A 13239-nucleotide genomic window follows, 5' to 3' on the forward strand; every position below is an offset into this window, starting at 1 on the left:
TGGCCGATATGCTGATACCACAGTAGGACTCGTGGCGCCCCGTCTCTTCGGGGGTGAAATCACGTCGGTAACGTGGAGAAACTGGCGTCACTCAAACCCCCAGAACTGAGCCTCTACTTTGGTCTATCCTCTTTGGAAACTTCTACTTGGACTCATTTTATGCGGAATGATTTGATAGACATTGATAGACACTGAATCAAAGTCTATTAATTCGATATATTGGCATAAAATAAAAAAAATCTAGTCAGCATCATAGAAGCCATAGGCGGGGGTCCGGAGTCGAGGGGATGTATTCTTGTTCGTATTCATTTTCATCATAAGGCATAAGTCATAAGTAAATGAAAACGGCTGGATATATTGTAAAATATATTTTTTTAATAACATAAAAAATACATAGAAAATATTCAAAGAAAGATTTATAGAGTCGAGAGTTTAACATGTAGAGAGGACGTCTCGAGGAATAAACAAACAGTGAACATCCAGTTCTCCAGATTGATTTGAATCCGTTGCTCCATGTTATTCTGAAAAGAATTCAAATCAGTCAAAAAAGGAAAATATAAATGGAAAAAGAGGAACATAAAAACAATAAAACGTAGCAGATATGTGTTGTTTGTTCAGAAATCAAATTTGTTAGAATAAATTTGATCTATTTGTTTGTATTATTTGTTTGATTTTGGTAGAATAAATTTGAAAATTTCTAAATATGCAAAAGTACCTGCTTCCGCGTAAAATGAGCCCAAGTAGAAGTTTCTATCAATAAATTAAAAAAAAGAGGAGCTTTATCTTTAATAACAACTTTTTAAAAATTCATTAAAAACAAATTATCAAATTATTTTGATCGTCAATCATTATCTATCATTCCCCTATCAATGGATTTCTATGGTCAAAATAATAAATTTTTCATTAATCAGGGGCCAACCTGTTAGAGCTCTTTTTGACCTTCTCCTCACCTCCTCATCTCCACTATGCAGCTGTTTGGCACTGCCAGGATTATTTAAAAAAATGTAAAAATAACTACTAAAGCCAGTGAAAATGTAGAATGTATTTGAAAAAATAAGAAAATAAACGAAAACAACAAAAGCACGAAGTATTCGTAATTTTTATTTTATTCACACTTCTCTCCACCACAATCTTCCCTTGCAATCGCTCATTTTCGCGAATTAATACCCTGTTTGAAAATGAAAAACCGATAAATACTTTTTTTTGTTCAGTAGGCATCATTTTTTCCACGTGATTAAAAAAAAATTGACCTACTCCACTGAGATTTGAATGCTTTGCGCCTGAAATGGGCGAATGGCTGTGACTAACCGCACGTAGTAGACGGCAGTACACAGCGTCGCACATGGCGTTCCGATACTTTTACTTTTAAGGGGTTACTCTCATGTGAACGCCTATATTTTACCACTTTTTAGGAAATTTTTTTTTATGCGACAACAAACTTCAATCGTGTTGATTTTTTAATATATTTTTATTTGTATTTTGAAATGTACGGAAAAATTTTTTTTTTTCGTTTTTTACATTTTTAACATATATTTTTTTAAAGTCAAAGTAGTCCCCAACAAAAAACGGTAGTTCACTGGTCATGGTGATAGCGGCTGTTCATGTTGTCTGAGATAAAAAAATCGAATGGATTATTATTCAGTAGATCTGCGGCTATCGTCCCTACCAAATATAATCAATTTCATTAAAAAAAAAAAATATTGAACTTCAAACAAAAAACACGAAAATCTTGTTCTTTTTCGTTAAAAATCGTTTAAAAAAAATATGAAAATATTTTCGAAAATAAACAATTCTGGTAGGGACGATAACTATAAATGAGTAGAAGAACATATGTCAATTTTAAAGCAATCGGTTGAATACTTTTTCTTGTAGGACCATGACCATTTCAGAAAATGATGATTCGAGAAAAACGCGTTTAAAGTTCAAGGGGGGAGCCTGCTTTAGAGGCTTCAAAAAATCGATTTTTTTTTTGCGTAAATCACTTCCTAAACTATCCAAGAACATGTCTCCAAAATCTCAGAACAAAATTCGGATTATTTTCGGAGATACAGACGAAATAGTCAGCAAGCGTTGAACAGGTATACGAGCACCACGAAAACTTTGACACGCCATTTCTCGGATTTCCATTTTTATGATTTTTTCAAATTGCGGGGCAAGATGGGAAAAAAAGTAAACCTCCTATCGAAACGAATCAAAATGCGTTGTATTTGGAATTAAATTCTCTTTCGAGTGAACCGACCATATCTTAAGAAAGTTAATATTAATCTGGTTTTTAAACGACTTAAAGTAAATTTTTTTTTTCTTTAAATGCACTTTTTTTTCAATCTGCGAAAAATTGTTGAATTTCTCACTTTTTGTTGAATTTTAGTGGTTAACCTGAAAATTACACTATTGAAAATTAAAAATTTCTTTTGTTTTTTTGTTTCACATGAAAATTGCGACCTGCATCTTGCTCGCCACACAGACATTGCACACTCGAGGCGCCTCCGTAAATTTCTTCAAACATGAAAAATATATAATGTATAATAATAGAAAAATTTGAGAAGACTCTTGAAATATATAAGAATAAATCCTAAAAGTTTCATTTCAATCAGACATTTCTTTCCTTTCCAAAAAAATCCTTGAAAATATAGATTTTTTGAAGCCTCTAAAGCAGGCTCCCCCCTTAAAGCCTGGTAGACAGTCGCTTACGACACGTCTACCAGGCTTAAAAATTCAGGCGTTCGGTCTGAATTTTTCACAGCACGTTTTCAATAGCTTTTACTGTCAAAATATAAAAAAAAAATCGATTTTTCGAAGTGATCACATGAGAGTAACCCCTTAAATACTTTTCCCCTACTTTTGTGTCACCGCAACAAAGGTTCGCAACGCGTCGCTGACCTTGCCTTATCCCGAGAAAAAACGGGCGTACAATTAGCAGACATATAACCAAAGAGGATTGACGTAAACAGTCTTACAAAATTTGAAGGTCTCTCATTTTTTACTTGAGTTTGACTGAAAATTAGATAGAAATCTTTTAAAAATTCCTATCTAGGTCACTTTATTTTCAATCCTCTTTCCATATAACATCGCATAATCCCCTTCTAGCGGCGTGGGGTCCCTAAGACTGTCTTTTTTCTTCCTAGATTGAGCCGCTAAAATTCAAATCCATTATTAATTAAATTGAATAAACCTCATTCTTGACCAACGAAATATTACCACCGTTTCACGCCAACAAAATGTGGAGTTTTAGAAAATGACCCGAAAGTAGAAAATCGAAAACGCCTCATAAATCTCAAAATCTCTCAATGTAGTTCTGGTTATCCAAAACAAAAATCATTTGTAAATTTTTTCCTGTTGAGTTTTCGAATGTAATTGGAGCTTCGCATTAAACTGTTCGAGTCGTAAAACTCTTCCAGAGAAACTTTTATTTTTGTCGAGAGAAGCTCAAGTACTTTCTGTCACTCTCAAAAATCCACATGTCATCCTCCTTGTTCAAGTCACGTAGCATGGTGAGTGGGGGCTGGGTCAGTCTCAGCTACACGTAGGTACAAGACCAACCTTCACCAAGTTCAAGGCCATGATTGGTGCCCTACTCCTTCCCGTGGGATGAACCCCACATCTTAGAGGACCCTTGGTCCAAGACAAAAAGATAGATTGAATCCATCCGCGGACACGACCAGTTCGTCAACAATTATTAACGTCTCCTAAATTTTTAAGTTGTTGTAAATTCTGAGTGAATTATAAACATTAAATCGCATTAATCAAACGTTTGGTGTTTGTGTTCGTCGAATATATTTGAAAATTCCCGCACTTGTGGTGGAGAGTGGTTCAGCACTCCGCGGGTAACGGACCCCCCACCTGGAATACCCGAGGGCCAGACTTGCACGTAGCAATCATTAATATCAGCAGCTGAAAAGAAAACTGATTGTTTTTTTTTTCTAATTACAATCTCAAGTCTGCCTAGTAACTATAACGCTGCTAGGGAATTGTTAGGGGCTTTAGTAGAGCAAGTTTGCTGGAGGTCACGACTTCCCCTCCCCTCGCTCGTTAACTACAACAATTATTTTTGATATTATTCACATGATATTATGATTTTTCCACGCAGTTTCGGGTAAGTTCCCCTCTACTTACCTTACTTTCAGGCACGTAGTCCCTCATTCACCTTGGAGTATGTCTCCATTCAAAATTCAATCCTGATCACCAACACTTTAGCCGGTTACTATCTTTATATTTCAATTCTGTACGCCTAACCTGTTGATATTTTTTTAGAATCATGTGGAATTCTCTTCGTTTCACAAATTCTCTGAGGAACCTGAGAAATTTCTCAGTGGGATCAATGTCGAAGAATTCTCAGCCGAAAGCAGCAAGTTCACCAGCTACGGGGGAGGCTTCCAAAACTAATACAGAACAAGTCTTGGGTATAAGCGCAATGTTATTAATTATAATATATTTAGACTGTAAAGTTGCATTAGAACATATTAAGGAAAATGGTTTTTATAGAGAAATTTTTCAGCTTCAGAAAAAAAATTTCGGTTATAATACTCCAAAAGCTTCAAATTTTCAAATTTTATTAAAGACTGATGGCTTTGTGTTTTCTAATATGTCGATCGTTAATTGCTTAATTAGTTTCCTCGTACAGAAGTCCAGACAGATCAAGATAAGCTCTCAGCATTTCATTTTCCATGTAGCTTATACCTTTCAAAGAACAAAGATCTAGAGCCATTTGATAAAGAATAAAATAACCCGGGGATAATATTGACGTCAAAATGAGAAATATAAAATTGAAGAAATTTCGTCTCTGGTACCCTTTTAATTTAGAAGAATAATTGATAATTTTCACCTCTGATTCTTTCTGAAATGACCCGTTACCGAAGGTGCCCATTTCATCATAATTTTTTGAAAAACTTGAAATTGCACAACACAAATTTCTTGGGGAATATTATTCTAAATTATGATCTTCCTTTAAATTATTCATAAAATTGCAGGACCTTTCCAGCATAGAGTCACAGATTTCGACAAATGGATCCTAGTGGTGACAAAGAAATATCCGAGTAAAGACCAAGTCCCAACACTTGTAGCGTAAGTCATTTAATTCCTCTGATCCATTAATTTTGTCATGAAATAGGAAATCCCATATTTTTATTTCTCTCTCAAGACTATTCTTGTTGCTCCCTGAAAATCAAATGAAATTTTCCTACTTTTTCATGTTCCAATATGTTTGTCATAAATAAAACATTCCATTTTATCGCAACTGATTTCTTCAGTTTTATTAATTGTTCATCAAATTAATATTCAAAGTGCTTAAATTTTTAAAACATCTCTACACTACCAGTACTATCCTGTTAACTTACTCTAAGTATTAACACTCTTTACAGTTATTAATGCGCCCTGTTTAAACCCCTCGAGAAACATTTTTCGAACATCATCCTGGTACTTGTTTTTTATTTGCACCATCCGAAAGCGTCCTCAATTGTTATGGCGTTGTGCTTAGTTCTGAAGTCTTCACTAATAATCATTCTACAATTTAAAACAACCTTGGATAAATGTTCGACACTTTTAAGGAGGGGTTTTCAATCATGTTGAGGAATAAATTAACCGTGGAATCGGTTTCCTTGAATGCATGTTCTTGTACATGAAAATAGAATTTCCTTGCTTCAACATTTTATATCTTCATTTCGTCACTGGTTTCCCTATAGATCGCAGGTAATGACGTATTCGTTTGAAAATGATTCAAATAACTATTTACATATGAGGAATTATCTCGGGAGTCCAAGGGAATATACTATATGTAGATTTGAATCCCCACGTAATCAAATCATCAGGTTTCTGTTTGGAGCCCTCAAAATCAACGATTGAAGCATACAATTTAATCACATAATCCATTAAAAGTGCCCAGATACTTCGTATCATCAACGACTTCTTCCATTGTCACTATTGTAAAACCCTGAGTGTTTGAATGAAAAAATAATCCGTTCGATTTACCACATTTGCTTCTCAGAGTAGCTCCTTTGTACCCTCAAACTATGGCTTCAAAAACTCCACATAATTTTTCGAAGATTGGTGTCACCTCCAGGAATTATTATGAGTTTGGCTTGTCACCTAATTTGGTCAACTGAAGCTGCTTGAATGTTCTCTCAAAGCTCTACGAGCATATGAAGACTGTAATCCTGATGTAATTTCGCAGTATATCAGTCAAAGCTGCCAAATCAATCGTTCTGACTAGTATCTGCCATCAAGTCGTGGATTTTGTCCGTAAAATACTTGAGATAAGCACTCACCGCACCCTAAACCGTTCCAAAAGTCAACTTTCAATGCCATATTAGGTAAAATTCTAATTGCCATCTCAGAAAAATTTCTATATGATTTTTTCGTAGATGTGACCGTCGCCTCTAGTCTCATGGAGTACTCCACATATTCTAATGAGTTTGACAGGATATTACTGACAACGATAAAACATTTGCTCCATTTACGCACTTTAAACAATTGAAAAAAAAATACAAATCGCTGAAATGAATTCCGAATATACTCATGATTGACACAAAGTGATTTTGTAAATTGTTCATCTTCACATTAATTCATTTTCCAGAGATAATATAATGCAGAACGCCATGAGCAAAGCCAGGATTGGAGCCTCCACCGTGATAATGGTATTGACAGGAATGTACGCCCTCTATACAGTGGTAACGAGCAAAAAAGTGCAGAAAGAATATCTGGATAATATGGAGCACACTCGTACCGATTACCGTCAACAGGTCACCGAAGAGTTTCGCCAAAAAATGGCTGAAGCCTCTGCGAAAAAGCCATAATTTTTATGTGATTGATAGCAGTAGATAGATTAACTCGATAAAGTCATTAACACTCGTAGGAGTAACAATAAAGTAGGAACAGTCGGGTGGTGCACAGTTAACTGCTACTATTTCTTTCCATCAACAATTCCTGATACATGTAACGCATTTTTATAAATTTGTGAATATTAACATAGAGGGAGTATGCTATTTGCAAATACACTGAGAGCTCTAGTATATTTTTGAGAGTTTTCACACAGAAAGTATTTTCTTCCTGAAACTTTTATGATTCAGAAGAATTTGATCAATCAGTCGATCAGCTATTGGGCCTTTTGCCGGTTCTTGGTCTGCCATTGCAGAGTGAATTTTTTAATTTTATTAAAGATTGTGAGATTATTTTTTATCAGAACGTTGTAATGATATTTTTACTCAAATTTTAAGTCAGTGGCGCAGTGGTAAAATGAGATAAGTTGACTTATCTCTGAGTCCAGTTTTTGAGCACTAACTCTGAATGTAAGAGAGACAGTGGAATTTTTGTAATAACATTTATTGTAGCACTCAATTGGCTCCACAAAAAAGCTCGCAATGAAAGTTTTGCTATCTGTTGGTAGTAGTGGAAAGATTGGACAAGCCGAAGTAACAAGAGATCAGAGATCAATACAGAACCAATGTAGACAGCACGTCTGCGCAAATTTACTATTTCTGATTGACTGAATACATTTTCCAGACTTTAAGGTAGACACAAACGCAGGCTTCGTCTGTACAATTGAATAGTTGTCACCGTTGGTTCCAGCACTATCACAAAAACTAATCAATAGTCAACAGTGATCTTATTTACCATTTCGTTAGTGATTTGTAATTGCGGTAGGAATTATCAAAAAGAAAAAATATTTGCTGATATTTGATGTTGTATTGTATACTATATACAAGAGGGTGGGGGCATAAGAACACAGTTTTCCAATTTTGATGAACAATAATCGTTGAATCGTCATGAGATGCACGAGAATTAATGAAAAATGATATTAACGTTTGGAAATACCACGAAAGACAAAAACCATTAATCATTGATGGTTACATTCTTAATAAAGACAGTCATAATATTGGTATACTTATGTAGAATTGAAACTCCATCGCTAAGGATGCACACAACAACCCAGGGGCAAAACCGTGATACAGAATAAATCAGGAAAAAAATGACGGTTAAAAATGAAAATATTTACCCAAAATTAACATTCATTTTAACAGGAGGAATTATTGCATAGAGGAAATTTCCAAGTAGCGTCGCGTCATTATGGACGATCGATAATGAAATTACTAGGAATTTCGAAAAGAATACTCGACGAAGGAAATTATTATTAAGACTATTTGCTGTGTTGAAGAATATTGCTTGGTGTGAATTGCAAAGCGTTATTGAAAAAAAAAAAACAAAATAAAGAGAAATTTATCAGCTGACATTGAAATTCGACAACTGACTAATTTAATATGTAGAGCCATCTCAGGAGCGCATGGGTTGGGGATGAAGGTAAATGGTAAATCGGAAATTATTTAAGTGACATATACCCCCTCCTTTCCTTAAGCCCGAAAATAACGTAAAATTGATTGAATATCGAATTCACTCGCTTCACTCTACTATCTCTTGAAATAAAAACCCTCAACACAGATAATTCTTCAAAATCCATTTATATTTACAATATATAATAACAATTTATTGAATTCTATCGCCTCCAACTTCAACTCAAACTTCACACTTTTTGTAGACAAATGCAGGAAAAATCTGCAAAAATATTTAACAATTCTCAGTCAAATGATACTGAGAGTTTTTATTTGAAAAATCAGCCCAACTGATTTCTACAAAATCAGATAAAACAAGTTAAAGTCGGTCTAAAAATGATAGAATCACTAGCTCCACTCTCATTCACTCGGTTTGTAGAAACTACGACATTTTTCGTGGTAGATTTTGGTTGTGCGGCTCTTGACTACTTCCTCGACACTCAATTCCGATTCTAGCATTCTCAGAGTATTCTGCTCTTTCCTCAAATTCTTCAGGAGGAGTATATTATTGGGATCATTGTCCTTCTGGTCCTTCAACTGTTTGACCTTATCGCGGCTTGTATTGAGACACTTTTTAATGGCGATCTCTCTTTGGGAATGACCAGATTGAATCTGATAAAATAAGTCCTTGCACTTGGACGTTGCATCCACCTGGCCCTTGAAGGATTCAGTTGGTATCGTTGTATTCAAAAGATAGATTATTTTGTCGTCTATCTGTCGCATTTTTTGGAGTGCATCCTGCAACATTTAAAACAATTCATGATTAACGGATTAATTTTCATCAAACTCCCTTCGAATTAAATGTTTTGGAGAAAATTTTTCAGGTGATAAACGATTCTGTTTAAATTTATACGGGAAACTGTTTATTTACTAAATAATTGCATATCAGAACAATAAGAGGTGCATCCGGTCATATATTTTTCTTATGATTTAGAAAATATGTCACAAACTTCACGATATTTTGAATTTCTTTTCCGGTTTAAGAAAAAAATATATTTTTGGCAAATATTTATTTACCTAAGTGAGCTTAATTGACTCTAATTAGGTTCCAGTGCTAACAATCTTACTGTTCTTGAGGATGACTATGGTGCATAGAACATGGAATAAATCTCGAAATCTATTAATGATTGTTTATTTTTCTCAATTTCTTATTTATTGAAGACAAGCAATTCGATGAATTTCTGAATGTTTATAATTATAAAATCGGCTCACTCAGGGTTATAACTGGCGTTACCATTTTCTAAAGGAATATAATTAACATAATTTAAATGTAATCGCGATTGTCTAGTAATTATTTGACTGGAGATCTACAATATAGAAAAAATAAATATTTCTGTGAAGTAAATAAATTTTTGAAAAAAACATTGAGTGGGTGAATCAATAAATAATCTGTTTAACTACATTTTTCTCTCAGTGTACGGATTGTGAGATAGTCCGGTAAACCAGGAGGCGGCAATTAATTAACTCATTTGTTTGTATCGAGTTTCTAAAAAAATCAAATTCATTGTTATCGTGTGATTGATCTGGAGCTTAGCCACCAATTACGTTGAATTGATTAAACAATCATCGTCAAAAGGACGTGCTTTTTGAAAAATGTAATAAACACTTTTCATAGAGAATTTCACGGAGTGCGAAAATGGTTTTATCCCATTTTTTAGTAAATGGAATAAATTGTTCGATCTTCGAAATTTACTGGTTGAAGTTGGAGTGTTGCACTTAGAATTTTTCTCGTACAGTTGCACTCATAGGACAAGAAAAAAAATGATTTCCCTGAAGAAATACCTGAAATTCCAAGAAATCCCCACACTCCATCGTCGTGGACGTTGTCATAATCGTTGAAAATGTAATGATTGCGAGCACTTGGCTGATGCCGATACTTGGAAGCACACGCCGAGGGTTTTGTAACCTCAAAAGGAGAGGTTAGTACTTTTACAATTCTGGGCACAACCAAAGTGGATGCTCAGCTTGGGGGGTGAAGATGACGACGGTCAAGTGTAGTACCACACCCCAACACGGCTATTGTTATGTCCTACCTGAGTTACCATAAGGTATGATTTAGGGAGGTATTCTAAAGTGAAAAACAGGGGACAAGGTCTCGCAAGCGCCACGAGGGCGCGCGGCGGTCACTTTCACCTTCCCCTCAACTTCTGGTCATCCTCACTCTTTTAAGCTGTTCGGCACTGCTGAGATTATTTTTTTAAATGCAAAATGATTTTAAAAAGTACGGAAAAATGTAAAAAATTTTTTTACAAAGAAGAAAATTAAGGAAAAACACAAAAATAATAAGAATCATTGGTATTTTTTGGTTAATTTACTATCTCTTTCCCCATGATTTTCCCACTCATTCCCGCGAATTAGTGAACTATTTGATAATGAAATATAGAATAATCTTTTCTTCTATTGATTACGAATAACCGGATACTAGTAATATTCAAAATAATGTAAGTAAATTCATTGATTCACCTACAAATCAAAATGTTTTTTCACGAAGGGGCGTTGGAGTGAGGGGAGATTTCTTTACGATTCGCGATCGGCCACTTTAAATAAAACGCGTCGATGACTCTACCTCTTGGGGACGTGGAAAGAGTCTCCCTGTGAATACTTTATTCGTGCGAAAATGGAAAATCGTGAGCGAGAATGTATGAAGTGACGAATAGATTCTTTAAAAAATCATCATTTATCCTTTCTCTATCCATGTTTTTTCTTTATAATTTTCCGATTTGCATGTCAACAATTTTTTGGGAGAAATTGCAAAAAAAATGAGCACCTTCGCCGAGATTTGAACCCTCCACCGCAGAAATTGCCGAGTGGTGGGGACGAAACGCGCATCAAGGGGAGACGGTGTACAGCGCCGCGTGCGGCTTCCGGAGGTACTTGACCCCTGTTTTCTTGTCGGCGACATCCAAATTTGAGAATACCTCCCCAAATCATACCTTAATCTGCGGTAACCTATTTTCGTTTCAGCAGATCGGCTGAGAACACAGCATGACAACATAATCATTAGAATAAACGAACAATTGGTACCCAAATAAGGATGACGGATTCATCGACTCAGTTATTAGAATCCGAAAGACAACTGGCTGCTGAAGAATTATGTTTGAGGAAGAGTCTCACTCTGATCGAAGAACAAATTAATATTCTTCAGGTAATGCTATCAATATTTCGGGTGTGATATTATAACCACCATTGTATTTAAATTAATGTAGTGGTAATTAACATCGTTGAAGGCCTTTCTCAGGCCCTAGAATAATTATTGCCAGAGATAAACGTGTTGGTGAGGTATTTAATTATTATCAGCGGGAATAGGTAATAGTTGACTTCGAAACAAAAATAAATTCTTAAAATTGTTCAACAAACGTAATAAATTCAGCATAACAATCTCTTAACACACAGGCCAAGAGATTATTTAAACTTCATTCGCAGATGTATACAATGAGCAGTGTTTTTTACAATTTTGGGAATATCACTTGACACTTTCAGTAAACTCAAAGACCATTGAATCCGGCTGAAAATTTTTAGAAACCTCGATCACATTTGAAATCGTATTTTTTTTCCAATTCAATTATCGTTTGATTTCAATAAAAAGTTGACAAGTCAGAACTTAACACCGTTTTTATTAAAAATTTCCTGCGTAGTCAAACAATCTGAAATGTGCAATTTTACTCATGAAATTAGTTCCAAAGTTTGACAATCGAAAGTACGAATAGACTACTTTTGCAGTGTATTTTAAGATATGTTTATCTCAAAAATAAAAAAGAAAAATTGTTCTATTAAAAAGCGTCAAATGATCAGTTTTCAAAACATGCAAAAACATATCATGTTTATGCACGAATTAGTAATGACTGTTGCGTCATGTCCAGTTCAATGAAAAAATTATGTATTCCTTCAACAGGTCGAGCAGCTCCATTTAATAGCATTACTGAGGAAATCCTCAAAGGTATCGCCAAAGAAAGTACCGAGCGAAGCCCCAATTGAAGCCAAAGTTGAAGAGCTCGATCTCAATGTACCACTTCATATGAAAGTATATATGACAGAGGAAGAAGAAGAAGAAGAAGAAGAAGAAGAAGAAGAATTTGATGAAGATTTTTGATTTGCACTTGCATATACTTGCCAGAAGAGATTGAAATATTCGCCTACATTATTTATCACCACGCCCATAAAGACTGACCATTTGTATATACAAAGAAATGAAACATTTTTCTGAATGTAAAAAGAGACGCTAGAAACCCACTACAAAGATGTTTTCATAACGATTAAATATCGTCTTTATTTTTTACCTTTGTTTATTTTATATTTTCCATTACTGATATCATATGTTAAAGGGAATTTTCCTTTATGATTATTAATAATCTTCTTGACTGATAGAAAACAGAGATGGCATGATCCAGTCGCATTAAATGCGGCTCTTAATTGTTACCAAGATTCGTTAGCAATTAACAAATTGAAGTAATAGGAAGTCCTGTTTGGTGAAACTAAACCGATGAAACTTCGTATTTTTCCATTTCAGACAATTTTCCATTATTTGTAAATAAAATTGGACAATCGAACAATTTAACAATTGCCAAGTCCCATTCAAAAGTAAAAGATTACAAAAAAGTATTTCTATAGATTTTAACGTGCGACTCATAGAAATCGAATTAATTAAAAAAAGATAAAAATATGCGGAATGAGCTGTTAAGAAAAATTGAAGTAATTTGTCTATCTTCTAATGATCGAAAAAAATCGAGATAAACTTTGAGGAGGGCCACATGAATTTAATCAAAATTAATTAAATAACGAATTTAGTAAGTTTCTTCATAAGAATTTCGACCAATTGGATTTCCTCTAACGTTACATGACACAATTCTCAAAAAATGTGTCGGATAAATAAGAAAGAATCTAGGGTTTTGAGGTCGTTTTTCAACGAAAAACAGTCAACACA

At 34.5% G+C, this 13239-nt stretch overlaps 3 protein-coding genes across 3 annotated transcripts; 2 read left to right on the forward strand and 1 right to left on the reverse strand.

Moving 5' to 3' along the window:
* The first annotated feature begins 3703 nt into the window (after window positions 1-3703).
* LOC135167015 (uncharacterized) lies at window positions 3704-8227 on the forward strand. Its single transcript, XM_064129850.1, has 4 exons — window positions 3704-4093; window positions 4252-4400; window positions 4968-5061; window positions 6569-8227. The coding sequence occupies exons 1-4, from the start codon at window positions 4071-4073 to the stop codon at window positions 6786-6788; spliced, it is 486 nt and encodes a 161-aa protein (XP_063985920.1). The 5' UTR covers window positions 3704-4070; the 3' UTR covers window positions 6789-8227.
* A 203-nt stretch (window positions 8228-8430) lies between these two features.
* Window positions 8431-10411, reverse strand: LOC135167016 (protein MIX23). The gene is made up of 2 exons (XM_064129852.1): window positions 10101-10411; window positions 8431-9056 (listed from the first exon to the last, which is right to left on the reverse strand). Exons 1-2 carry the CDS (start codon window positions 10146-10148, stop codon window positions 8679-8681), a joined length of 426 nt encoding a protein of 141 aa, XP_063985922.1. The 5' UTR covers window positions 10149-10411; the 3' UTR covers window positions 8431-8678.
* Window positions 10412-11210: 799 nt separating this feature from the next.
* On the forward strand, window positions 11211-12594 carry LOC135167017 (snRNA-activating protein complex subunit 5-like). The gene is made up of 2 exons (XM_064129853.1): window positions 11211-11463; window positions 12211-12594. The coding sequence occupies exons 1-2, from the start codon at window positions 11353-11355 to the stop codon at window positions 12406-12408; spliced, it is 309 nt and encodes a 102-aa protein (XP_063985923.1). The 5' UTR covers window positions 11211-11352; the 3' UTR covers window positions 12409-12594.
* Window positions 12595-13239: the final 645 nt, after the last annotated feature.

The sequence above is a fragment of the Diachasmimorpha longicaudata genome, chromosome 10 (genome assembly GCF_034640455.1).
Source record: "Diachasmimorpha longicaudata isolate KC_UGA_2023 chromosome 10, iyDiaLong2, whole genome shotgun sequence".
Taxonomy (NCBI): Eukaryota; Metazoa; Arthropoda; class Insecta; order Hymenoptera; family Braconidae; genus Diachasmimorpha; species Diachasmimorpha longicaudata.

What these genes read in the sequence shown, in the direction of transcription:
- LOC135167015 (XM_064129850.1), top strand. Translation starts at nt 4,071, where the DNA reads ATGATTTTTCCACGCAGTTTCGG. An exon ending in ATTTTTCCACGCAGTTTCGG is followed by an intron (nt 4,094 to 4,251) that starts GTAAGTTCCCCT and finishes ATATTTTTTTAG; the next exon opens with AATCATGTGGAATTCTCTTC. An exon ending in TAATACAGAACAAGTCTTGG is followed by an intron (nt 4,401 to 4,967) that starts GTATAAGCGCAA and finishes ATAAAATTGCAG; the next exon opens with GACCTTTCCAGCATAGAGTC.
- LOC135167016 (XM_064129852.1), bottom strand. Translation starts at nt 10,148, where the DNA reads ATGACAACGTCCACGACGATGGAGTGTGGGGATTTCTTGGAATTTCAG. An exon ending in GGGATTTCTTGGAATTTCAG is followed by an intron (nt 9,057 to 10,100) that starts GTATTTCTTCAG and finishes TAAATGTTGCAG; the next exon opens with GATGCACTCCAAAAAATGCG.
- LOC135167017 (XM_064129853.1), top strand. Translation starts at nt 11,353, where the DNA reads ATGACGGATTCATCGACTCAGTTATTAGAATCCGAAAGACAACTGGCT. An exon ending in AACAAATTAATATTCTTCAG is followed by an intron (nt 11,464 to 12,210) that starts GTAATGCTATCA and finishes TTCCTTCAACAG; the next exon opens with GTCGAGCAGCTCCATTTAAT.